Source organism: Martes martes (assembly GCF_963455335.1).
Source record: "Martes martes genome assembly, chromosome: 6".
Taxonomy (NCBI): Eukaryota; Metazoa; Chordata; class Mammalia; order Carnivora; family Mustelidae; genus Martes; species Martes martes.
Genome location: NC_137893.1, coordinates 125,650,092 through 125,677,172, shown reverse-complemented (window position 1 = coordinate 125,677,172; position 27,081 = coordinate 125,650,092). Strand labels below are relative to the sequence as shown.

The following is a 27,081-nucleotide window of genomic DNA, read 5'->3' as shown; positions in this document are numbered from 1 at the left end:
ACAATGCTACAATGTAGCCCATGATAACTGAATAGGTATAGAGTACTTTAGCAATTTAGAAACCACTTTTGATCCATTTGTGTATTTGATTTTTATAGCAGCTCTACACCACAGGCAAAACCAGAACCATTATCTTCATTTTTTATAAGGTTTTAATTATTTATTTGACAGAGAGAGAGACAGTGAGAGCAGAAACACAAGCAGGGGGAGTGGGAGAGGGAGAAGCGGGATTCCCACTGAGCAGGGAGCCCGACATGGGGCTCCATCCCGGGACCCTGGGATCATGACCTGAGCTGAAAGCAGACACGTAACAACTGAGCCACCCGGACTCCCCAACGTTATCCTCATTTTACAAATGAAGAATTTAGGACAAAAAGGTTTAGGAACTTTTCTTGAGATCACAGAGTTGGTTGGTGGCTGAGCTGGGACTCAAACTTAGCAAGAGAGGAGGATGGTGCTTATTTAAAGAAAACCACGGGCCCCAACATCATCACTTCGCCTGAGTCCCCAAATCCGGGCTTAATACCTAACTTAGTTATGGTTTCAACCCTCACCAGAAATACTGTCTTATCAGGCCAGTCAGAAATTTTTCCATCCAGGGTGAATCTGGCAAAGGGGTTCTCCATTCCCAGAGCAGGGTGAGCTCACCTGCTTGATGAGACTCCTTGCTTTTCCCTCGAAGGGGGAGAGGTCTTGCCCAGAACAATCTTTATCTTTTGCTAGCACTTTCTTGCCCCACCTTCTTTCTACAAAAACCTTCCATTTTGCAGAACTTCTTAGAGCACCCCTCTATGTGCTACATGGGGTGCTACTGGTTCACGAGTCATTTCAGAAGGCCAATTAGAGCTTCAAATTTACTTGGTTGAGTTTTGGTTTTTTGACAATGTAAAACTCAAACTCAAGGACAAGGCTGGTGAGCTGAACAGAGAGGGCATTCTAAGCCTCCTGATGGGCAGGGACAACGGTGAGGAGAGAGAATACCCATCAAATGGTCACAGAAGGGACAGACAGAGAAGAGACAGGGAACAGAGCAGGAAGGGCTAGAGCTGTTTTTAATTTGGGTTTAATTCCAGGCCATTGTTTTCCATCAGTGGAATAATATAATTTTGAAGGCTGGAACACTGTTCAGTTCTGTCTTCCCAGAACCTAAGCTGATTCCTGGCAATTTCATTGAAACTGTGCTATAAATATTTAGGGTAAAAACAACGGAAGGCTTAGGTCAGAGAATGATCTGGCAGGCAGCAGCTAGTTGAGTGTTGGGGGGAGAGGCAGGGAGGCCTGAACCAGAGGTGGGCATGAAAAAGGGGGACTCCTGACCAGGAGCTTGGCTGGGCTCTGTTTGCTCAAGAAGACGTAGTGTATTTTGAGCAGAAAGCTGCCTGCAATCAGCTGGAGTAAATGAAATGAAACCAGACTATTTTTTGCACACCTTGGGTGAGAACTCTCTTTTTCTAACTGAATGATAAAAGAGAGGGACGGAGAGTATACAGTTTGGTGTCATTGAATACATCCACCCTGTTAGGTAACCATCACCACCATCCATCCACAGAACTTTCCCATTTTCCCCAACTGAAACTCGTTAAACACTGTGCCCATTGAACACTAACTCCCCCTCCCTCTTTCCCCCAGTCCCCAGCTGCCCCCAGTTCCACTTTCATTTTTTCATTCTACTGTTAATATGAATTCGACTACTCCAGGTCCCTCATATAAGTGGAATCATACAGTCTTTGTCCTTTTGTGACTGGCTTTGTTGACTGAGCATAATGTCCTCAAGGTCCAATCCATGTTGTAGCAGCTGTCAGAACTTCCTTCCTTTTTAAGCCTGAATAATATTCCATGGTCTATACACAACACATTTTTTCCAGTTATCCTTCTGAGGACACGTGGGGCGCGTCTTTTTGGCTGGTGTGAACGATACTTCTGTGAACACGGGTGTGCAGATCCCTTTTTGAGTCTGTTTTCAATTTTTTTAGGTACAGACGCAGAAGTGAACTTCCTGGATCATAGGATAATTGTATATTGAATTTTTTGAGGACCCATCATACTGTTTCTCACAGTGTTGTGCAATAGCACCCAAAGGCTCCACTTTTTCCACATCATCCAGGAACCTTCTTTGAAAAGGCATTTGTGCTTCTCCTTTACTCATTTGATCAGGGGTCCCTCCTGTCGCGCACAACTACACACCCCCCTCCAGGCCCAGGTGACTGATAGGAGCTGACGTCTGGGTACTTGGGGACTTGGTACAGTTTCCAGGCCTTGGGATGCCAGGCAAGAGAGCCTGTGACTGGGGACCACTTCCTCAAATTTCAACTGTTGACATTATTTTCTAATGTTGAGTCACAGAGGTAGATCCACTGAAAAGATGGACAGTACTTTAATTATAAAATTTAAGCTCATGTCCCATAAAAGAAGCCATACAATGATGCCTTATTTATAAATCCTATAAACTTGGGGTAACACCAAATAGCATTGCATTTTTAAAAGCATCTATTTGTTAAAAACAAAATTTTAAAACATACCATAGTGTTAGTATTTCTTAATTTTTTTTTATTAACGCTGGAGACTCAAAAAGTGATACTGGCCTGGGCCTTGTCTGAACCTCCGTGAAGCAGCCTTACCTCATGGAGAGAGGACTTTGTGATGCCACAGTCCTGGGTAATTCCACAGGGAACCAGTGCAGACCTGAGTGACTGGCCCACCAACTGGACCCTAGGGCTCGCTCTGCTTTTCTTCCAGGTGAACAGTGAACTTACACATGTCAAGCTTAAGTGAATGAACAAAGCCAGGAGCAATGGACAACAAAGAAAACTGCACTGTGGGGTCTGTTCTTGGCAGTTGGGGAATTACCAATGCTTTTGATGATCCCAAGCCTGACTTCTCTGGAATGTTGTCCAAGACAGAACTGTCACTATCTAAGTTTGTGCACAGGTCCCCTGTGGAGGTCGATCAGGGAGGCACAGGAGTGGCTGTTGTGAGCACTGTGGTGGTTGAGGTGGCAAAACGCCCAAACCCTGAAGGTTGAATACAGATTGCCCATTCCTTTTCTTCATCTAGCACCACAGAGCAAAGAACAACCTGTGGAAGGTTCTCCTCTCCCTAAGCCAATTCCTTCTGGCTGCTGTGCTATATTCTTCTGTTTCCCATGACAATAGCCATGTAGTTGACCTCAACGCCACAGCAGGGAGAGCACCTAAGAAGCTCATTTGAAATTCTGAGCTCAGAACTTTATATGTGCACTTAAGGTTTATGCTGTGATTTTCAAACAACTTCAGAATGTTCTGAGGGTACGTTGGAAATTAGAGGAGTGGAATGAGTTTTAATTTGGGTTTAGAAAGAAAATGCCTATCTTCAAGTTTAGAGGTGGAAATGGCTATTTGCAGTTTTCTCCACAAGGGGTACATCTCCAGTCCCGTGGATGTCTGTCAGCAGTCACACCTTGACCTTTCCTTCCACGAAAGAGCAGGAAGGCACTAGCCTCCCAGTGCTTCAACCCATCTACTCTTTCATCTCAGTAGTGACAACTTTCTGCCCTTCACTTTCAGGGTAAAGATCCCAGAGAGAGATGCCTCTGTTGTTCCACTGTTTTAAACAACTTGAAAGTGCACTTAAACATCTCTCCTTCTGAGACATGATGTGGAAAGATAAAAGGGCTGGTACACTTTTTAAGAATACTTTCACCAGGAGAACTCTTAAGAGCTAACAGAACTTCCTGACCTGTTGGTTCACTTGACTGGACTCAAGAGTCTTGTCTCAGGAGAATGTCCCATGTCCCATGGGTATGCCTTATGTTCCATCCTGGTGGGCAGTGTGGTCATGCAGCACTACATTCTCAAGAGGGAAGCCCTTGGCCAAGATCGCTGCTTGGCCTTGGTTATCTGTTCTGGTTCTCTTTAAGGCATGGGATCTTCCAACATAGCCTTATGCAGAATAAGAAATAAGGGAATTTTAGGCTTTCTGGACACCCACATAAGCACAATTGACTGTAAGTTATAAGAAACCACAAAGGTGATTTTACAGGGGGTAGGGAGCAGTTTTATTTCTTTGAAGTTTCAGACTTTTATAACTGGACAGGAAATTGTGTGAATTTTTTTGAAATGTCAAAAAATTTGAATGTTACCATCCACACAAACTTTCCAATTTCAACATTAGCTGTAAGTATGCTCACTCCCAAGGTTACTAAGCAGCCTCAGTTATTAGGTAGATTGAAGATAATTAAATGAAACTGGGAAAGTCAAGGGGGTTTCGTTTGGGGAATTGTAACTAGGCATTGGTTGCCTCGTTTGAGTATCAAGGAGTCTGAGGGACTTTCTCCATGTCTCTCTTGATTCAAAGTAATATTACTAATGAACAATTAAGTAGGTGGATGGTGGGAACAAGTTTCTCATTGTTGGAGTGGGAGAGTTACAGCACTTAGAAACCTGACAAACATTACCTCGGTCAGGTGACCAAGGTCAGCATCAAAAATAATATGTCATGTTGATATAGCGTGTATCCTTGATATGTTTTGATGAGAATGGCACTCAGAGGTAACTCCGTGATCTTTCTTCCGAAAGCTCATAACCTGTCATCAAAAGGAAAGAAAATCTGAAAAACTGTCATGGCTAAGATAAACCTGATGTCTAAATGTGCAGACTAAATATGTTTTTGTTCTGACTGGGATCCGGGAATAGAAAAAGAATATTAGGTAAAAACTAAGAAAACATGAATGAATTATGGACTTTAATGATGTATCAGTATTATTTCATTAGTTGTGACAAATGCACATTAAGGTAAGATGTTAAGGGAAACTGTACTATTTCTACAACTTTTCTGTAAATCTAAAACTATTCTTAAAAAAGGTTTGTTTGGTTTTTTTTTAAGGAGAGATTTAGGAGACCTATCAACTACAAAGAGTGATACTAGTTCTAGCCAGTGTAATGAGGAAATAAGAAAACAAAGGGCATTTAGATTGTAATAGAATAAAACTGTTTTTTATAGATGACATGATTATCTATATAGTAACTTTAAATGAAGACACAAAAACCCTCCTTGAATTAATAAATGAATTCAGTCACTTCAAAGTGAATCACAGTCACTCAAAAGAAAATGAGTATTTAGGTATAAGTGTAGTAAAACATATATAGGATCTGCGCATTGAAAATTGCAAAATGCAAATTGCAAAATGCTGATGAAAGAAATTGAAGATGATTTAATATAGACATACCATGTTAATGAATTGGAAGACTCATGATAGTAAAAAGAGTCAGTTCTCAATGATCTATAGATTTTGGATGATTCCTATCAAGATCCCTTTGTAGACAAGCTTATTTTAAAATCTGTATGGAGGGCACCTGGGTGGCTCAGTGGGTTAAAGCCTCTGCCTTCGGCTCTGGTCATGATCCCAGGGTCCTGGGATCAAGTCCCACATCGGCCTCTCTGCTCCGTGGGGAGCCTACTTCCTCCTCTCTCTCTGCCTGCCTCTCTGCCTACTTGTGATCTGTGTCTGTCAAAAAAAAAAAAAAAAATCTAAAAAAAAATTTAAAAAAATTTAAAATCTGTATGGAAAGACAAAGGACAGAATAGCTTAAAAAGTTTTGAAAAAGATTAAACTGGGAGGAATTACTCTGCCCAGTGTTTAGGTTTATTGTCTAGCTACAGTAATCAGGACAGCATTATCAGTGGGGGGTCAGATACATGGATCAATGGCACAGAATGGAGAACTAGGGAACTCAGAAATAGACCCACACAAATATGCCCAGATAATTTTTGACAAATATTAAAGAGCAATTTAAATAAGAATAGACTTTTCAAGAAATGGTGCTGCAACCACCAGACATCCATAGTAAAAAAAAAAAAAAAAGAAAGAAAGAAAGAAAAAGAAAAAAGAAAAGAAAAGAAAAAAGAAAAAAAGTTAACTCAAATGGATTAGGGACTAGTATGTGAAATGTAAAACTATGAAACTTTTATCAAAAAAAAAAATCTTCAGGACCTAGGGTTAAATGCAGAATTCTTAGACTTGACACTAAAAGTACAATCCATAAAAGGAAAAAACTTGGTGAATTGGACTTCAATGATCTATAGATTTTGGATGATTCCTATCAAGATCCCTTTGTAGACAAGCTTATTTTAAGATCTGTATGGAGGGCGCCTGGGTGGCTCAGTGGTGAAATATTTTTATTTGCCAAAGGATCTTGGGGGAGAGAATGAAGAGACAAGGTGTAGACTGCGAGAAAATATTTGCAAACTATGTATGTGATAAATGACTTGTATCTAGGTTGTATAAAATCTCACAGCAAAACAAGGAAGTCCAATTAGAAAATGGGCAAAAGTCACGATTAGCATTACAGTGGAGAGGATTAATAGATGGCAAATAAGCACATGAAAAGATGTTTGGTATCATTAGCCACTAGGGAAATGCATAAATGCACTAAAATCATAATGTGATATTACTCCACACCTATTAAAATGACCAAAACAAAAAATTGTGGTAGCACCAAATGCTGCAAGGATTTGGAGAAACTGTATCACTCAGTCTTCATCACTGGTAGGGTACACATACTCTGGAAATAGTTGGCAGTTTCTTTAAAAGTGAGGCCTGTACTTAGTATATGACCCGGCAACTGTGGTTGGGACATGTGGCTTCCTAGTGGTGCACGGGAGAATGAGGCACAAATGAATCAGCTGTTGAGAGTGAGTGGGCAGGGGACAGCAGCTGAAACGACTGTGACCCCAAACAACTCCTCAGTCCCATATTTATTAGATGCAAGACAATAACCAACAAGAAGAAGAAGGAGGTTATATTAGTTATAGGTCTTGTAGGTAAATAAGAAGGAATGTGAGTCATATGTTGATCGCAAGTCTTATAAACAAGGAAGAGGAGTAAAGTGTATCCGGTCCAGCAGCACGAATTTGTTGAGCAAGCGCACTTTAACAGCAGACTTTCTCTGAGGCAGGGGAGACAAGAAAAAGGGAAACAGTCATTCCACCCAGAGCAGGCCAGGTGTTCCCAGCTGCTCCCTTCCATGAAGCGGACTGCGTTTGGCCATGAGCAAGCCAGGTATCCCCAGATGCTCGGATTCAAGGACGTGTATCATCCTCTCCAACAGAGGCCCGCTGCCAGTACAGGTTTTTCTCAAGGTCATCTTAAAGCATGCTTGCGTGACCAGTACAACTCCTCACTGGTTATATTTTAAGCAGTATTATTATTCTGAGGGATGGTTACATTTCCCCCTTTTTGTTTGTGTAGAAGTAGGAAGGTCAATTCTGCAACTTCTCGATCCATTAGTTGTTGGAAGGATTTTCACGCACATCTGAGGACTAAACATAAAAAGATTATAGCAATAAAAAGAATTATCATTCCTCCTATAATGCCAAGTCCAGTTTGTCTGATTCAACCGAAAGGGTTTAGATCAAACAGGGTATCATTAATCCTTTAGTGGGAAACTCACTCCTGGAACCGATTGTGATGATGAGCAACTCATGCCCTGAATAGTATCTTGAAGCTGTTTAATATCCAAAGCCAAATTATCACCATAATGACTGGTGATAGTGAAATCTTGTTCCACAATAGTTCTGATTTGTTATAGGCATAGGGAGTAACACAGAAGGAAGAAACATTCCCTCGCATAAAAGGTGGAACCTAAGCTTTATATTTTGAAGGTCATCTCCTATATATATCACAGCTGATTCTAAATCAGAGACTCTTTCATTCGATCTTTGATCTTTGTTGATTCGAAGCTTTGCTGGCATTCTTGTGCCATTTTTGCACAAATTGTGTGGTTTGTATGGTCTGATGCAAGGCCATCCCAGCAGTGGTAGCCACTGCAGTAATGGCTATAATTCCTAAAACAGCTGCTACACGCAGCCCAAGAATCCTTTTTGTTCTACGGACCCAGTCCTTCAAAACTGTTAAAAGTACATGCATTATCTGGAGGGCTTTCCCAAACGCGGTGGTGTTTCACTTGTAACCAGATGCCTATTCTTCTTCTAGCTATGAGAATAATAGAATTGTCTGTGTAAACATTCTCATCCACGCAGGTGAACATTTTACATTTGGGACAGTATATTTCTCTTTTGTTATGATCAAAAGTCATTCTTCCAGTAACAAAAACACAAGTATCTCTAACACAAGCTCTTACCCATTCTTTTCTCATCAGGGAAAAGGTGAATGCATAATGATTGGACTGTTAAATCCAAGAGCCGTTCCAAACTCTTAGGTGATTTAAAGTGGTGGTGACCTTCCATAAATTTTTTTGTCTTTTATAATAACCAACAAAAGGGATGGTGCTGAAAGTCTTTGCCCATGCCAGACCAGAGGCACATTTCCCCAAGTAGAGGTTTGTGGTAAGGTAAGGTGATCAGAAACTTGCCATTTTAACTTCCGAAGAGAGGAGCAAGGTCTCCCAGGGCAACCGGTGACTGCCATCCCCTTAGGGGACCATACAATTCCATAGGGAGTCATTGATAAGGACACTGGGGTGAGAAGGAGAAAATCCTCCCACAAGGGGCAAATTCCCTTATTGGACCACATCTGTGTTAATTTGCATTTGGGACTGGGGTACTGCTGTGCTATAGCTAGGACTCCAATATTTATTGACATGGAATCCTTTAGTAGAAAGTAAATGTTGAACTTTAATCAGACTATTACTAATAGGAGAGGCCACCAACCTTCTTTGATCATCAGGGATAAGACACCGGAATGATCGCCAATACATATATTGATCTATTTTGATATCCCAAGGTAAGATTAATGCCTGTGCCCTCCTCTTGGGGCAATAATGGCGATCTAGGATTCAATATCCCAGGTACTCATTCGGAGGCTTTCAAATAAATTGTTATTATATCTTCTCCCCACTCTACTGGACAGAACAGGGGAGGATAAGGTATGGTATATACGCCCAATAAGTAAAGTTACCTATTTGTGTGTAACATCCAGGAAGACTTACGGCTACCATGATGAGGGCCAGCATAGTACATCAGATGTAGAAATAGCAGCAGTTTCAATATGCTGTACAACATACACTGTATATGAAGAATCAGATAACAAATTAAATGCAGAAGAAACATCTTGAAATAATGTAGTAACTGCCATTAATTCTGATCTTTGTGCTGAGAGATCAGTAGTAGATATGATTTTTGAGGTAGGACCATAATAACAAGATTTGCCTTTGACAGGGCCATCAAAAAAGTTAGGCAGGGGCATCTGTTATTGGATTTTTAAAGGTAATTTTAGGAAGCACAAAAGCTTAGAAATGAAATTGGTTAAGAGGCGTAATGAGATGATGTGCTTCCAGTAAAACCACTGAGGACAATTACCCAATTTAAATTATTATGGAATGCTATTTCAATTTGTATTATTTTATTTAAAGGCAGAACAATAACCTTTGGATCATACCCCTGTTATTTGATGAGTTCTTTTTCTTCCCAATTGAATAATGCTACCAATATGGTCTATATAGGTAGTGAGTGTTTTAACAGTATAATTTGGAAGAAAAACCCATTCTATGATTTGTTCTTCCTGGATAATTAGCCCAGTGGGTGTATGTGGGGTATGAAAAATAAGATCTAAGGGTATTTTAGGTTGGACTCTATCTGTCTGCATTGACTGAATCTGGTTTTCGACAAATTGCAATTCTTTTAAGGCCTCTTTTGATAGGCTATTTAAGTTAGGCTCTCCCTTCAGAGAGGCAAATAGATGTTGTAAAGCTTAAGTGGGAGTTCCAATTTTAGGTCTTATCCAATTAATGTCTCCCAATGATTTTTGCAAATTATTTAAGGTCATAATCTAATCTCTACGGACTTGAACGTTTTGTGGTTTAATTGAGGTCCTGTCCATAATGAACCCCAAATATGAAAAAGATGTGGTAGTTTTTATCTCTTCTGGAGCTATAATTAGTTTGTATTTTTTCAAACTGTAATTGAAGCATATTAAATGTGTCCCGCAATTGTACATTAACAGAGGCTGCACATAATATATCATCCATGTAAAGGATAAGATAAATTTGTGGATATTTGTTTCTGACTGGTTGTATAACTTTTGCCACATATTCCTGACAGTTAATAGGGTTATTTAATATTTCCTTTGGTAAAACTTTCTATTGATTACCATTTGGCTGGTTCTTTTAAATTTACACTGGGAAGAGTGAAAGCAAAATGGAGACAATCTTCCTTAGCAAGTGGGGTAGTGTAAGAGCAATCCTGTAAATCTGATAATTACTGGCCATTGGTGTGGAACTAAATTATGCAAAGGCAATCTGGGTTGGAGAGACCCATTAGTTGTAATAGAATTTACCATGCATAGGTCTGTTAAAAGTCTCCACTTTCCCAATTTTTTCTTAGTAACAAAGACAGGTGAATTCCAAGGACTGTGAGATTCTTCAATATGCCCTTTTCTTTTCTTTTTTTTTTTTAATTTTTAAAAAGATTTTATTTATTTATTTGTCAGAGAGAGAGAGAGCACAAGCACGCAGAGTGGCAGGAAGAGGCAGAGAGAGAGAAGCAGGCTCCCTGCTGAGCTAAGAGCCTGATGTAGGACTGGATCCCAGGACCCTGGGATCATGACCCGAGCAGAAGGAGCCGCTTAACTGACTGAGCCACCCAGGTGTCCCAATATGCCCTTTTCTTACCTGTTCCTCAACTAGGGCTTGTAAAGCAAGTAGTCTCTCTTGTGTTAAGGGCCACTGCTCCACCCAAACAGGTTTGTCAGTCTTCCAGTTTAGCTTAACGGGTTCAGGAGCAGTGGCCATCAGTGAAAAATCTGGGAATCCTCCTTAGGGGAAGGTATAACCACAGAGACTCCCCATTAATACTACAGTATGGACTACATGGCCATTTTTTAAAATAGTTCTTTTTTTTAAAAGATTTTATTTATTTATTTGACAGAGATCACAAGTAGGCAGTCAGGCGGCGGGGGTGGGGGAAGCAGGCTCCCTGCTGAGCAGAGAGCCTGATGTGGGGCTCGATCCCAGGACCCTGGGATCATGACCTGAGCTGAAGGCAGAGGCTTTACCCACTGAGCCACCCAGGCACCCCTATATGGCCCATTTTTAGGCAAATGTAATGAGCTTATGATTGAGACATCAGCTCCGGTATCAATTAGACCTGAAAATTCTTTCCTTGTATTTTAACATGGCAAAATCAGTTTATCTATATAAATTTTTTTCAGTCAAATATGCCTGGTTTTTCCAGTGCTTCCAAACCCCTTAAGAGTTTCTTCCCATGTTTTTAAATTGGCTCCGGAAATAGGGTAAAAGTAGTAACTGGGCAATGCAGTCCCCTTTTTAAAAACAGGATGGAGCCACTGTAGTTATCATCACTGAAATTTCACCAGTAGAATCCGAATCAATAACACCGGTGTGGACTAATTCTCCCTTTGAGGTGAGGCCAGACTGTGCCAAAAATAACCCAGTGGTTCCCTTCAGTAAAGGGCCAAAAATGTTAGTTGGAATTTTAGTGGGAAGCTTGCCAGGCATTAAGAGATGATCTTTGGGAATGGGGATATCTAGTCCGGCACTACCAGGCAGGTGTAGTGTGCAGTAAATTTAAAATGGTACATTTGGGGCGCCTGGGTGGGTCAGTGGGTTAAGCCTCTGCCTTCGGCTCAGGTCATGATCTCAGGGTCCTGGGATCGAGCCCCACATCGGGCTCTCTGCTCAGTGGGGAGCCTGCTTCCCCTCTCTCTCTCTGCCTGCCTCTCTGTCTACTTGTGATCTCCCTCTGTCAAATAAATAAATAAAATCTTTAAAAAAAATAAAATGGTACATTTGTCTGATAGATGGATGTTATGGGAGAATCGGCCCCCTTGTTTTGGGGCTAGGGCTTGCCTGAAAGTAGGTTTCCTTGAAAGGGGGGGATCCATCTTTGTGGAATTTGGAATGACATTGATTTGCCCGATGATTCCCTTTTTTACATTTGGGACAGAGACCCGGTGGCTCGTGTCTTGCATTTTGCAGAGAGAATTATCCTTGTTGCCTACACTGAGCTTTAGTCTGCCCTGTCTGCCCACAGTTGAAAGGCTGTCCTTCAAACTTTCCTGTGGTCAGAGCAGCCATTACTTGAGCTAACAAATCAGGTTTATAGGTCTCTGTCCCCACTCTTTGGCATAGCTTAATATAGTCTGTTAATGTTCCCTTGCCTTTAAAGGGTGCAATCAGTTTTTCACAACCAGCCTTGGGATTTTCATATGCCAACAGCTGAAGAATAGTATCAGCAGCTTCGAGATTATTTCCCTGTCTTTTAACAGCTTCTTGTAATCTCGCAATAAAATCAGTATAGGGTTCTTTAGGACCCTGTACCACCTTTTAAAAAGAAGAGCAGTTCTCTCCTTGGGATTCTGTTCTCTCCCAGGCTCTCAATGACGGAGCTGCTCAATAGCTTGATCATTCATTAGTACTTGATCTTGTACTTGGGCCCATGGCCCATGAGCTGTTCCATGGAGATAGGAACATTAATCGCTCTGTTACGGGCAACTGATGTTTCTGCGTGATCTTGCCACCATGTTTTAAATGATACAAACTCGCTTGAGGATAAGACTGTTTTTGCTAGTAATAACGAATCAATTGGAGTAAGTCGATTGTCTTCTCCGATGCCTCGAATGACCCCCGTTGTATATGGGGAATTAACTCCATAGTTCTGTACTGCCTGCTTTAATTCCTTCAATAACTTGAAGGGAAATGGCTCATGCCTGACCTCATAGATACCATCAGGGTTGTCGGGATCATATCCTGGAGTGACATGTTTTCTAATAGTAACTGGGAAATTAAAATGTAAGCCATCTAGGTCTCCTGCTCACTTTGCTTTGATGAGGCTTTTTGAATGGCTGATAGCGTGGATTTTTCATCCTTTTCACTAAAGGGCGCCTTCCCATAGTGGGTCGTGGCACAGTAGCAATTGTTCCCTCCTTTTGTTCTATTACTGGAGAAGGAGGGAGAAGAAATTCCTCCTTTATATATTCCTTTACAATGACCTTAGCGATTTCTTTTTCCTCCAGGACTGCACGTTCAGAGTCCTCTTTTTTAGTTTCTCCCTAACACTCATTATCACTCTCGGAATCAGGGATTTGTAAAGGCTCCGAGAACGGAGTGAATAAGAGTCCAAGCAGACCATATAGTAATCGGAATTGGCTTTCCTTTAGCATGCAAATTTTTTATTTTTTTTTAATTTCTTTAAAGATTTTATTTATTTATTTGACAGACAGAGATCACAAGTAGGCAGAGAGGCAGGCAGAGAGAGAGGAGGAAGCAGGCTCCCTGTCCAGCAAAGAGCCTGATGTGGGGCTCGATCCCAGGACCCTGAGATGGTGACCTGAGCCAAAGGCAGAGGCTTTAACCCACTGAGCCACCAGGCGCCCCATGAGCAGAAGATATGAATAGACATTTCTCCAAAGAAGACATTCTATTGCCCAATAGACCCATGAAAAAATGCTCAACATCATTCATCATAAGGGAAATGCAAATTAAAACTATGATGAGATATCACCTCACACCTGCCAGAATGGCTAAAATAAAAAACACAAGAAACAGTAAGTATTGGAGAGGATGTTCTCCACATCCTCATGCTCTGCTGGTGGGAATGAGAGCGCGGGCTAGTGCGGCCACTGTGGAAAATAGTATGAAGGTTCTTCAAAAAGTTAAAAATGAACTAGTAGTAATTGCACTACTTGGTATTTACCCAAAGAATACAAAAACACTAATTCAAAGGGATACATCTACCCCTATGCTATATATATAACTGGATATTATTCAGCCATAAGAAAACAATGAAATCTTGTCATTTGCTACAGCAGGAATGGAATTAGAGAGTATAATGCTAAGCAAAACAAACCAATCAGACAAAGACAAAAACCATATGATTTCACTGATATGTAGAATTTGAGAAACAAAACAAATGAAAAAAGGGGGGAAAAAAGGAGAGAAAGACAAACCAAGAGACACTTAAGTCTCTAGACTCTTAAGTAGAGAACACACTGATCGATTACCAAAGCAGAGGTGGGTGGGGTGAAGGGTGAAATAGGTGATGGGGAATAAGGAGTACACTCGTCATGATAAGCACTGAGTAATGTTGAATAAGAAATAAAAGCTTTAAAAAATGTCAGCAGTGTAGATGTAGTGTTTTAGAGCAGAGCAATGGACTGGATCACCTAGGGAAGATAATAAAATGAGAAGATGAAAAGTCTAGGAAGAACCAGGAGAGTCAAAGTATAAATATATAGACCTCTGACACCACTGCTTTGCACTACCCTATATTTAATGATCTCAATACAAAACTACCATAGATAATGAAATCTATCACCAGTAGTGGATACACACACAAGATAAAAGAAAGTATTATGCCAACAAAGATTTTCCAGAATTAAATATGAAATGTAGATTTCAAGTCAGAATCACTGCCATTCAAGATATCTTACAATTAATATTCATGTATCTGTCTTCATGATATTTACTCACCCAATGTAAGGTCATTCATTCATATGTCATTCATTCACATCTTTTGAGAAGATTACTCTTGGATTAAATACGATATGCCGCTGTTTATTTTGTTATGTATAAAGCAAGTGATTGGAAATAAACTACAAGGTTATATATTTTTTAAAAAATTATTTACATTTTGTGCCTTAATAATAATATATACAAAAAAAAGTGCCAAGCTCACTGAAATATGCTGAGATGTTTGCTAGAGGGCACATAACAATTCCACCAAAATTAACCCCAAACTCTGTGCTGAAGTGAATGTAACAGCACAAAAGCCTCAGGCCAGAACTTCTCCCTGATCTGTGGGGAAATAAAAGGGATAGTTTTATTCCAGAAAATGTGCTTATGTTCTAATACGTACGAGTTGATAGGTAACTCTACGTTCATTGTAACCTGACTTAATTTGCAAAATAATTTCAAAGTCAGTATCATTGCACATGCAGAGCATGTTATCACAAAGATATCCTTCTGAAGGATGATCATCTTACTTCTCTTCTGTTTGTAATTTATTTGAGGATAGTTTACTTCCATATATTTTCTTGTGGTTATCATGTGCTTTACATATCTTTGAACTTTTTGTTGAAATATAAATTATATGCAGAAAATAATATTATTCCTAAGTATAGAGTCCAGCGAATTTTTACTTGTTGAAATAACTCATTAAAAAAAATACTGAGATCAAGCAATAAAACATGAACCACACCACAGAGTCAGCCTTCCAATCATTGCAACTCTTCCCTTCAGCATTATGCTGATTTTCAACATTGTAAGTTAGCTTAGTCTGTTTTGGAACTTTTTATTTAAATGCAATCCTACTGTTTTCACAGATTTACGGTTGGTTTTTCCCCTAAATATATTACACAGAAATTCCTCTGGTATGTTTTAGTTCGGTTGTAGTGGATTCTCACTGCATCATACCATTGTATTGTATAAATACACCATTTTATAAATACACATTGTATTTGTCCATTTTACTGTTGATAGAAATTTGTGTTGTTTCCATTTGGGTCCATTATGAACAGGGATGTTACAAACACTCATTTAATGAAACTATAAGAGGATTTTTATTGGAGACATCACCATTAAATAACCTGTAATTACAAAGAATTTACAGTAACCCCTGTGGCACATGAGAGCTTGCATTATCTTTTGGTGGTAGATTAAGAACCTGAGATTGCCTTTTAGTCTCTTGTTAATTTTTCCTTTGCTCTGCAGAAGCCTCTTATCTTGATAAAGTCCCAATAGTTTTTATTTTTGCTTTTGTTTCTCTTGCCTCCGGAGCATGTCTAGTAGGAACTTGCTGCAGCCAGTGTCAAAGAGGTTGCTGCCTGTGTTCTCCTCTAGGATTTTGATGGACTCCTGTCTCACATTTAGGTCTTTCATCCATTTGAATTTATTTTTGTGTATGGTGTAAGAAAGTGGTCCAGTTCCATTATTCTGCATGCAGCTGTGCAATTTCCCCAAAACTATTTGTTGAAGAGACTGTCTTTTTTCCCCTGGGTATTCTTTCCTGCTTTGTGGAAGATTAGTTGACCATATTGTTGAGGGTCTGTTTCTGGGTTCTCTGTTCTGTTCCATTGATCTATGTCTGTTTTTGTGACAGTACCATACTGTCGTGATGACTATAGCTTTGTAATACAGCTTGAAGTTCGGCATTGTGATGCCTCCAGCTTTGGTTTTCTTTTTCAAAATTACTTTGGCTATTTGGGGTCTTTTCTGGTTCCAAACAAATTTTAGAATCGTTTGTTGCAACTCTGTGAAAAACACTGGTGCTATTTTGATAGGGATCGTTCTTACACTGTCAGTGGGAATGCAAGCTGGTTCAACCACTCTGGAAAACAGTATGGAGGTTCCTCAGAAAGTTGAAAATAGAGCTACCCTATGACCCAGCAGTTGCACTACTAGGTATTTACCCCAAAGATACAAATGTAGTGATCCGAAGGGGCACGTGCACCTCAATGTTTATAGCAGCAATGTTCACAATAGCCAAACTATGGAAAGAGCCCAGATGTCCACTGACAGATGAATGGATAAAGAAAATGTGGTATATGTATGTGTGCACACACACACACACACACACACACACACAGGAATACTACTTAGCCATCAAAGAGACTGAAATCTTGCCATTTGCAGTGACATGGATGGAACTAGAGGGTATTAGGCTAAGTGAAATAAGTCATTCCAAGAAAGACAAATACCATATGATTTCACTCATATGCAGAATTTAAGAAAGAACAGGTGAGCACAGGGGAAAGGAAGGAAAAATAAAATAAGCTGAAAACAGAGAGGGAGCCAAGCCATAAGAGACTCTTAACTAGAAAACAAACTGGGGGTTGCTGGAGGGGAGGTGGGTGGGGGGGTGAGGTAACTGGGTGATGGGTATTAAGAAGGGCACTTGATGTAATGAACACTGGGTGTTGTATGCAACTGATGAATCACTAAATTCTACCCCTGAAACTAATAATATATTATATGTTAACTATATTGAATTCAAATGAAACATTAAAAAAAAAAAAAGAACAAGAGTCGTGACCAACTTGCCAGGACACAAGGAAAGTATAGCAGGAAAGGAGTAGGGTCATTACATATTCAATGAGTCCCAGAGATTATAGATGTTAACAATTCTGATGTCTTTGAGAGGACCCAGAGGGACTGAAAATGCTTGGGATGATTTAGGAGGCAGAATTCTAAGATGGCGCCCCACATTTCCACCCCCTGTATAATCCCTTCCCCTTGAATAATGGTAGGACTTGTGACCATGAGGGATGGGACTCCCATGATTATGCTATTTTAAATGGCAAAGAAGAAGGGATAGTTGAGAAATGTTATTAAGAGCCCTAATAGCTTTATGTTGAATTAGTCAACAGGAAGAGTCTCTTAAGCCACAGGACTGATCGAATCAGCTGAGCCCTAGAACACAGAGTGTAGGAGTCAGAGCGGTGTTTCTGCTCTTGGGGATTAAAACAGGAAACCCTCACTCACACAAAAGGTCAGTGGTAGCCCTGGTTTACTGAGAAATGGGTAGGAGAAAATGCAGGAGCGAGTCAAGGGAGCAGGGAGGGGCTGTGGCAGAAGGTCAGGGGAGGGAGGGGATGCCTCTGAGAGAGGCCACGGGAGTAGGGAGGGGGCTACAGGGTGTGGAGCAGGGCTGTACCCCTGACTTATCTATTCCTTGGCCACACCAGCAGAAGTGTTTGAGGTTTTGGGCTTTCCCCCACTCTTCTCTGCTCAGAAGCTAGCTTCTTGTCACCTCTTCTCTCTTCTATATCCTCTGGCTGCCCTTTCAGCTTTGAAGTCTCTGCTGCTCTGCCCAGATGACCAATTCAGCCCTTCTCACCTATGACACCACACACAGCAAACCCACCTCAACACCTGCGTAGTCCTTCCGGGATAGGACCCGCCTCCTCTGAAAGTACCCGCTTCTGTTTCTTGACATTGCCATTTGAGGGTTTCGCACACTCTCATCTCCCAACCCAAGCAACTCAACAAGGTGTCTTACCCATCTCTCAGGTTATATAACAGTGCAGTTTGCCTTGGGCTTTAACCTTCATTCATTTATTGAGGCATTTTATTAAAAAAAGGTTTATTTATTTATTTATGGGGGGCGTATGCAGTGGGGGAGGGGCAGAGGAAAAGAGAGAATCTCAAGCAGACTCCCTGCTGGGCCTGCAGTCCCACACAGGGCCTGATCTCATGACCCTGAGCCAAAACCGTGAGTGGGACACTTAACCCACTGAGCCACCCAGGCACCCCCGGGTATTTTTCAACAATACTTACTAAACATCTACCATGCATTAGGTGTTGTTCTGGATACTGTGGATGTGGCAGTGAAAAATGGGATCAAAGCCCCATTGCTGTGATGGGATAGTTTGTTGAAAGAGACGACTCATTCATAAGCAGGATAATTTCTGCTGGAGACAGGTGCTGGAAAGCAAACAAAGTCACTTGGAATAAGAACAGAGTCCTAGTGGCCAGGGTCAGTCTTAGCAGAGGCAGCATCGAGCAAAGGCCAGACTTGAAAGGAATCAGTCACTCCAGGGCCAGATAGTAGCAGGGACAAAGATTGGGAAGAAAGCGGGCCTTCTAATTTGAGATATTAAAAACAAAAAACAATCCTATGAAACAAAGGGGAAAGAGTTGGAGGTAAGGTAAAAGGAAAGCCCTCACTGACATGCATATTTGTAAGAGGAAATTAATTTTCTGGAAACTTCAGGTATCCTAGAAAGGGGACTGGTCTTGTTTGAACTACAGGAGGGTTCCCGGTGTTTGGACATCAGATCCCTCGTTATTTTATAATGAAGACATTCAGCCCTCTAGTGGATGAAACTCTGTTACGCAGCTGAAATTTAAACACTGAGTTTGTCCCATTTTTTTGATGGAAAATAAAGGGACTAGGAGAAACTTTGAGGGGTTGTTTTCTCCATTTCTATAACCCCAATCATTAAGCTGCCCAAGATATGAGAATGTAACTGGTGTAGAATTTCCCAAGACTGTCTAGTCACTTGTAGCCACTGACCGGGGCGAAAATTATTCATTTTCATGAAACTACTGTGTCTCACCTAAAACCCTCACACTGTTTATAGGGAAACATTATTCACAGAGTGATTTCAGTCATTCTTCTTGTTTTAACAAGTTAAAAATAAATTACTGAAAAAAGTTGAAAATTTATTTAAGAAAATTTATTGAAGTAAATAAGTTTTTAAGTAAAAAAGAAAATTTATTTAAGTAAAAAAATTAAGTAAAAAAATTTAAGTAAAATTTATTTAAGTAAATTAAGTAAAAAATAAGTAATTGTCATATTTCTCTTTCAACTACAGTAAATAATGCTCTTGGTTTACAAAAATAACTTTATAAGCTTAAAATATTTCCATGCTCATGGAATATTGTACATTTTGTTTATGTCTTGAGGGATTATCTAAGATAAAATATCTTATCTAGAGACCACAACAACATGGAAATAGTTACTCATAAGAACCATTTAATGTATTTACAAAACAGTATTGTGAGGCATTTAACTCAGCCAAACTTCAAGTTAATTAAACAGTTCACTTAATTACAGTGTCTTAAACTGAATGGCAAAACAATTCAAAATGGCTTTTGAAAAGAGAGGGAGAAAAATCAAGATTTTTATGGGGGTTCTGGATGATCAGTGATCACCTTGTTTTGAAGGTCGAGGCAAATCTAAGCGTAACACCCTCCTACTTTCAAGATGTGGGGCAGGAGGAATAATTCAAGTCCAGCTGGAGGGTCACGAGGAAAACCCCATGGAGGACTGATACTCCTTATTGTTGGAGATCAAGCTGGGCTGGGAAGACCTGGTGGAAAGTAATGTTGGCAGCGCCCAAGATGAGAGGGATGAAGAGGAGATCTTAGGAAGAGCTCCCTTCCACCCACCGGCAATGAGTCCTCAGACTAGACCGGGAGGAAGGAGGGGGCCCACAGCATTGGAGACCATCTGTGTGAACACTGGGGGAAGCTCTCCTTTCCAACCCAAACTAACTGATCAGGGAGTGGATGGGAATGCTCTCTATCCCTTGCATTCTTCACGGAAAAGGCACATGTGGTTTGACAGACTTTGATTCCGTCTCAGTGACGGTATCTTTCTTACAATGTCTTCAATCAGTTTATATCATTTTGAGCATCTGATTTTTACTTTTCTCAGTTCATTTTTAGGATGTCTGTTTGGCTTTGGAGCATTGAGTTGGGAGCACTCAGCCTTTCATGCATGCAGTGACTTGGCATTTCAGATGTCTTCACTCAAGGTTGACAGTCTTCACCAGTGAGTCTTCATACTCTTTACAAGAATGGCAAGTTTGAGAATTTGTTTGTACTTATTCTCAATTCATACATCAAGTGCACAGCAAGCTCTTTCTCCCTACTTAAGCCTGGCTTTTATCTGACTGGAAACTTCTGAACAAAATCAAAAGTCTGTAAAAAAAAAAAAAAAAAAATTCGGCTACTGCTGCATAGAGCTACCAATGCTGGCAGCCAGCTCAGAGGACAGGGTCTGGCAACGCCGCCACAGCCTGGCGTGTCCCATGGGGACGTACTCCTTACAGCCCTCTGTTGTCAGCGCTGCACCTGTCACAGTGCATTCCAGCAGGGGGCCATGCAGCACAGAGCACAAGGGAGGAATCTCATGGGAGGGCTGTCAAGGGAGGCAACGTTGGTATGGGAATCAGCTCACCTGCTCACGCACCTGCCCAGTACTCCTTTATCTCTGGCTCCTATGTTCTACTCCTCTCTTAATTTAACTTTATAATTACAGATGCAGCACCTTTTCAGGCGTTTGGTGCTATGTTAGTCTGTTAGATCACTTGGTATGATTTTACCTCGTTTATTGTAAAATGTACTGCTCAGATCATAAGGATTGTGGAACAGCTAATTATAAAGCATGCACTCAAGTAACCCAGCTCAAAATATCAAATACTCTGCCCTCCACATGACCCCTCCAGATCACAGCCCCCACATTCCCCAACGGGTAACAACTCTTCCGACTTTTGCAACCATGTTCTGGCTTCTCTCTAAAATAGCATAGTTTGCTTTAGCTTGACTTTGAGATTGATATAAATGAGATAATGTTGAAATGTAGTCACTAGAATGTGGCTTCTTTTGCTCAACTTATTTTTGGGAATTTCATCCATGTTGTGAACACAGCAATAATTTGCATCTTTTCATTGCTACACAGTATTCCACTGAATGGATATATCCCAGTTCACGAATCCATTCTCCTACTATTGAGCTTTGCAGTTCACCAATAAAGCTACCTTGAATATTATTTACAAGTCTTTTTTTTAAGATTTTATTTATGCAAGAAAGAGAGAGAGAGGGCACATACACATGCACTAGCAGGGGAATTGGGAGAAGCAGACTCCTCATTGAGCTGGGAACCCAATCCAGGGTTCAATCCCAGGATCTCAGGATCATGACCTGAATCACCCAGATGCCCCTCTTGTACATGTCTTTGATATAAATGTGAACATATTTCTCTAGGAGAGGGAAGAATTGCTGGGCCAACATTCTTAAATAACATTGAACTATTTTCCAAAGAGGTTTTATTAGTTCATAATCCACCCAGGAGTGAGAGAATACTGGTGGCTCTATATCCTTGTCAACACTTGGAATTGTCAGAATTTTAAATTTTTGCCAATGTGAGTATAAAGTCTCTCATTAAAATTTGTATTTAACACCTTTTCATACTCTATAAGCCATTTGGCTTTTCTCTTTTTGAAGTGTTTATTCAAATCGTTTGCCTTTTTTAAAGTTTTTAATGTGATTTGTGTAAGTTATATGCATGCATGCACTGTGATAAGTCTTTGTCCATCATATGCCATTCAATTCTCATCCAACTGTGTGATGCACATTTTTAACTCTCTTAATTGTGTCTTTGTAATAAACAGAAATTCTTATTTTTAAAGTAGTCAGACTCATTAATTGCTTCTTTTATATTAAATGCTTTCTTTGAAAACTCATGGAAAAATGTCCTACATTTTCTTCTAGAAGTTTACTTAACTTTATTCTTCACATGGTATTTCGTAACTCTTAAATATCCATGGAACTGATTTTTTTGGTATAGGGTAAGGTGAAGGATTTTTTTCTTCTTTCTCTCGTTTCCTCTTTTAAGACTTTTATTTTTAAGTAATCTCGACACCCAACATGGGGAACAGATTCAGAATCCTGAGATCGAGTCAACAAGCTCTATGGACTGAGACAGCCAGGCAGCCCCACCTGTCTCTTTACTTTTTGCATATAGGTATTCAATTGTCTCTACCACTTATTAAGTATTGTATCCTCTTCCAATTGACACCTTGCCACTTCTATCATATATCAAATGTCAGTATATGCAAAGCTCTGTTCCTGGACCCTCTATTCTCTTTCATTGACCTATCATCTCTCCCTGTACCAATACTGTGCTCTTTTAATTATTACAGCTTTATAAGTTCTGATATATAGCAGAACATGACCTCTTGCTTTGTACTCCTTCAAGAGTGTTTTGATCGATAATAAATAACAACAACAAAAAGTGTTTTGATCATTTACAACACCGTGCAAATTTTATAATCAGCTTGCACACACACACGCACACACATACACTTCCTTTGGAATACTGATTAGGATTGGGATTGATTTAAAAAATCAATTAGAAGTAAACAACCATCTTTACCAATAGTGAGTTCCCCTCAGTGAACATGAGATATTGCTTTATTCAGTTAGATTTCTAAAAAAATTCTCTTAATGATATTTAAAAGCTTTCTGTATAGAGGTTTTTTAAAATATGTCTTGCTGGACATATTTCCACTTGCTTGATTTTTTTGATGCTACTTTAAGTGATATCTTTCTTTTAATTTCATTTTCCATCTGTTGCTAGTCAATAGAAATACTGATATTTAGTGACTGTCTTGCTAAATATGCTTGGTAGATCTAAGTAGAGAGCTGAATAAAATGATTGATTGCCCTTATCCTAATGACCACATATATAGAACACTGCCCCTAATGGATTTCAGATATATCTTTTCTTCTGATGCACAGGAGTATTTACAAAAATTGACCATAATGTGGACCATAAAGCAAATCTGAAAACACTTCTAAAGATGACAATAATAGAGAATTCATGTTCTCTAACCTCAGTGCAATTAACCTAGAAGTCAATAACAAACACAGTTAGTTCTCAAACACCTATCGGTGCTGCTTGAGATTTTTCTCCTGGGTTTTGTAAATCTGGCTGTGGGTCTTTGAAAAATTTGTACTGCATCTTCTTTATTGTGTCCCTTGAACTAGTGGTTGATGTGTGCTCACATGCAGGAGTAGATGGGAAGGGCTTCTTACCTGGATTCGGAGTTGTGTGTCGCTGGAGTTGGGAGAGAGGAAGTGCAGGAGGCTCTCTAGCTCATCTGGGTCCCGTGGGCACAAACTGTGGACACAGTGAGGGGGTGGACAGGCTGGATGACATGCCAGCCAGCTTCAAGCTGATTGACCCTGCAGCAGGGGAGAAATGAGGGACAGAAAAAAGATAATCACTAGCATTCAACATTTTTTGTCACTACTTTTTAATAATTTTTATTAAAGTATATATGTAAAGTATAAAGTATGTATATAAAGTATAATTTTTATTAAAGTATAACATACAAGCAGAAAAGTACAGAAATTATGTGTACAACTCAGCACATTCTCACAAACTGAATACACCTGTGTAACCACTACCCATGCCAAGAAATGCCACATTATCAGTACCCCAGAGCCCTCCCCACCCCATGCTGCTCCCACTCATGCCCCCTGTGTTTAAAAATGAACCGGGATATGTTTTTGTCAGTTATGGTAGGACCGCTGACATGGACATGATAGTCATGAAGGAGGTTTATACTCATAGATCCCTGGAAATAAAAGGCAAACCACACCATGCCAGATCATGCAGGACCTGGGAAGCAACCCGGGCAGAAGGCAAGAGGACAAAGCATGGACCCGAGCCTTTACTGGGGTTCTTACAGGAAGGAATGGCAAGACAAGGTAGGTACACTAAGAAAATTTAGGATTGGGAGCTTTAAATAATTTTGCTGGGCTCTGGGCTATTCAGGTGAACTCTAACTGTTTGGCGACTGGCCCTGGGGTGATTTAGGGCATTGGGAGTACTGGCTTGAGGTATGAGAGTTTGATGAAAAAGATAGTCGAGGAGAGTACGGTCACTGAACTGGTGTGGTTTGTATGCCCAAGTTTCGCTATCACGGGAACCACTCACTATCTCTCGGAATTAGCTAGCCCTGGTAGGGGCAGACGCTCCAGGATCAGGTCCCCAAATGCCAGAGCAAACAAGAAAATAGGATCAGTACAGTACTCCTTCCTCCCCAGAGAGAATGTCTTTCCTGACATCAAACACCCTGAATTAGATCTGTTTTTGAACTTTCCATAACTAGAACCGGAATCTTTGGTGTCTGAAGTCTTTTGTTCAACAGTGAATTTGGTAACATTCAGACCTGTTGTTGTGTATTGCTATAGTGTGTTCATTTCCACTGTTGTATATCATTCTGTTGTAGTAATTTATCTGTTCTGTGGATGGGCATTTAGCTGGTTTCCAGGTCAGGTCTTATATAAATAACGTCGTTAGAACCATTCTTGTACGTATTTCCAGGTGCACACCCTCACAAACATTTTCCTTGGGTATAATCCTGGGGTGAAATTGCCGGATCACAGTTAGGGTAGGCATGCATTTGAGATCAGTAGGTAGGCCAAGCATTGTCCAAACTGGCTGTGCCATCACCAGGGTGTGAGAGTATCTCTGTGTGACCTTTGAAAGAGGGCCATGCACAGTTTAAAGCCACAAGTAGGACACTCCAATGTTATTCAACAGAATACTTTGTCTTGACCTTAGACAGTAAATGTACTGATTTAGGAAATGGTTTCATTTTATATTTGACCCAGATTACTACTAACTCCAGGTAACCACAAATGTAAAATGTCGGGAGAAAAAAATAAAAATTCAGAACACTTTTCTTTTTTTGGTTTATGTGTTTCAGATTTTAATTTAACTTTTCAGCACAGCTTTGCACTCAACTTTCTTGCAGAAGCTACTGAATTGTTCTCTAGTTTTGTGAGAATTGGTGGAGAGCTTACCAGATTTGATCAAACTGCTTCAACTTAATTGTGATTGGTTTTCCATAAATGTTGATTTCTTTATCCTAGTAAATTGTAAAGCACTCTACAATCCCAGTTATTAAATCCTTGCTTTTTAAAAATAACTATGGACAGTATTTTTATTAGTCATTACTGTGATCTTTCTTACTTCCTTTCATTATAAACAAGTTCTCACAGTTGAAACAGATCTACTAATCTATTCAAACTATATTATTCGTACTAATAAAGCAATAGGATTTTCCTTTGTCCCCTTTACATGTTGATATTTGAAAAAAAAGCAGGGGAGAAGTTTCATGGATACAGAATTATTTCATACCTTTGGGCGCTATAAATTTTGGTGAAATTACATAGCTGGACTTCAAAAGGAGAAACGAACAGACAAAAACCCCACAGAAATAATTATTGCCTTTACTACTCAACCACAGTTCTTCTATTTTAATAGTACAGGAAGAAAAATTGGTGAGTTCACATTTTACTCCAGTGTGTAAGCAATCCTTCATTGCTCACAGCTGTGAGTTATCATGGCGTGTGGCGTGTGAGTTGACTCAGCCGATGCGGTCATCACCTGTGAGGGAAGTATTGGAGCGGAGCCCACTCTGGTACCTGACAGTGACAGCAAGGATGTTGTTTGGAACAGATTTTGCTTTCTCTTATTCTGGAAGCCCCTTTTGCGTCCTACACAAGAGGTCCCTACTTTGCTTCCCCTACCAAAAAATAAATAAAACAAATAACCTTCAAGTTTAGAGTATATCATACACAGATGGCACGGCACTCAACGGTGCTAGTCTCCCCTCTAAGAGGTGACACTGTAATCATGGCAATCATTCACATCTTAGTAAGAAATAGCGTATAAGATCCTTGCCCGGAATCTGACTTTGCCTAGAACTCAGAAAGGGGTTGAAAGGAGGACGCTGCGCGGAGCCCACATTCACCTCCGCTTCTACAAGGCCAAGCCTCCAAGCCCCGACTCCCAGGAAGTCCTCTGGGGGAAGGGCCAAGGCCCTGCCCTACTGCCCGCCCGCCGCCTGCCTGGGCGACACTCCCCTTCCGCAGCTATAAGAGCCTCGGACCGTCCGCTTCTTTCCCCGGAGCCTGTCCGAACGCGGATCCGGTAAGGCGGGGCCAGGGAGTCGTGAGGAGGTGGGCCGGGCGGGACAGGCCAGCCGGGACTCCATAGGCGCCAAGCCCCGGGTGCCTAGTGATCCCCGCAGTCTCCGCCCCTGCGCGCGGACTGCTCCCTGCGTCGCCCCCCCCCCCTGCCCTGCGCCCCGGCCGCTGCCGCTGTCGCCGTGCGCCCCGCCCCCGGGAGCCCGGATCCGCCAGCACCGCGCGGTGGGCGCTGGGCCGGCGAGGGCCGAGGTGGGTGCGTGGCGGCTGGAGTCAGTAGGACCCGGGATCGGAATGTTTTTCCTCCTGTTCTCCCTTCTCGCCTGAGCTGTTTGTGGCAGTTTCCAGGCAGCGTGGGCCGGAGGAGCCTCTTCTCCTTTCTACCACAGGAGGAAGAGAAGGGAGGCCAGATCCGAGAGATGATTTATCAGCAACAGTAACGTAGCTAATTCCTTACCCGCTAGGCAGCCAGCACAGCTGGTGGTCTTCCTGGCCTCTCTGTGGGGACATTAAGGCTCTGAGAGAAGTCAGTGCACCAAGGCCAGGTGCCCCTAACTGTTGCAGGAGTGACGGGATGGCTGTCACCTTCTCCCTGTCCGGCTGCCCTGCCACACCCTGGGACCTGTGTTGGGTTTTTAAGCTCTCACATCCAACACTAAGCTATGAGACCTGGGATTCTTAACCTCTGGAAGTGTTAGACTAAATCTCATTAATGAGGACAATTGTATTTACTTCAGCGGAATTTGCTTTAGTGCATAGGTAGGTAGTAATGATTTTCTAGTAGAAAATTATTGCAGGTAAACATGGACAGTGGATTCATTGCCCAGATGAATCAGAGACTTGAACCAAAGGTGCACAGCAATGTGTGTGCTCCTAAACTTAGTAGGCGAGGCTCAGT

General features: G+C 41.0%; 1 protein-coding gene across 1 annotated transcript in view; it reads left to right on the top strand.

Annotated features, from left to right (window-relative positions):
• LOC308344407 (uncharacterized protein) overlaps positions 1–27,081 on the top strand; it is a 59,169-nt gene that overhangs the window by 24,643 nt on the left and 7,445 nt on the right. The window contains exon 10 of the mRNA XM_080805958.1: positions 26,288–26,435. Within this exon, the coding sequence (XP_080662084.1) occupies positions 26,288–26,435 (148 nt within the window). The remainder of the gene's footprint in view (positions 1–26,287; positions 26,436–27,081) is intronic.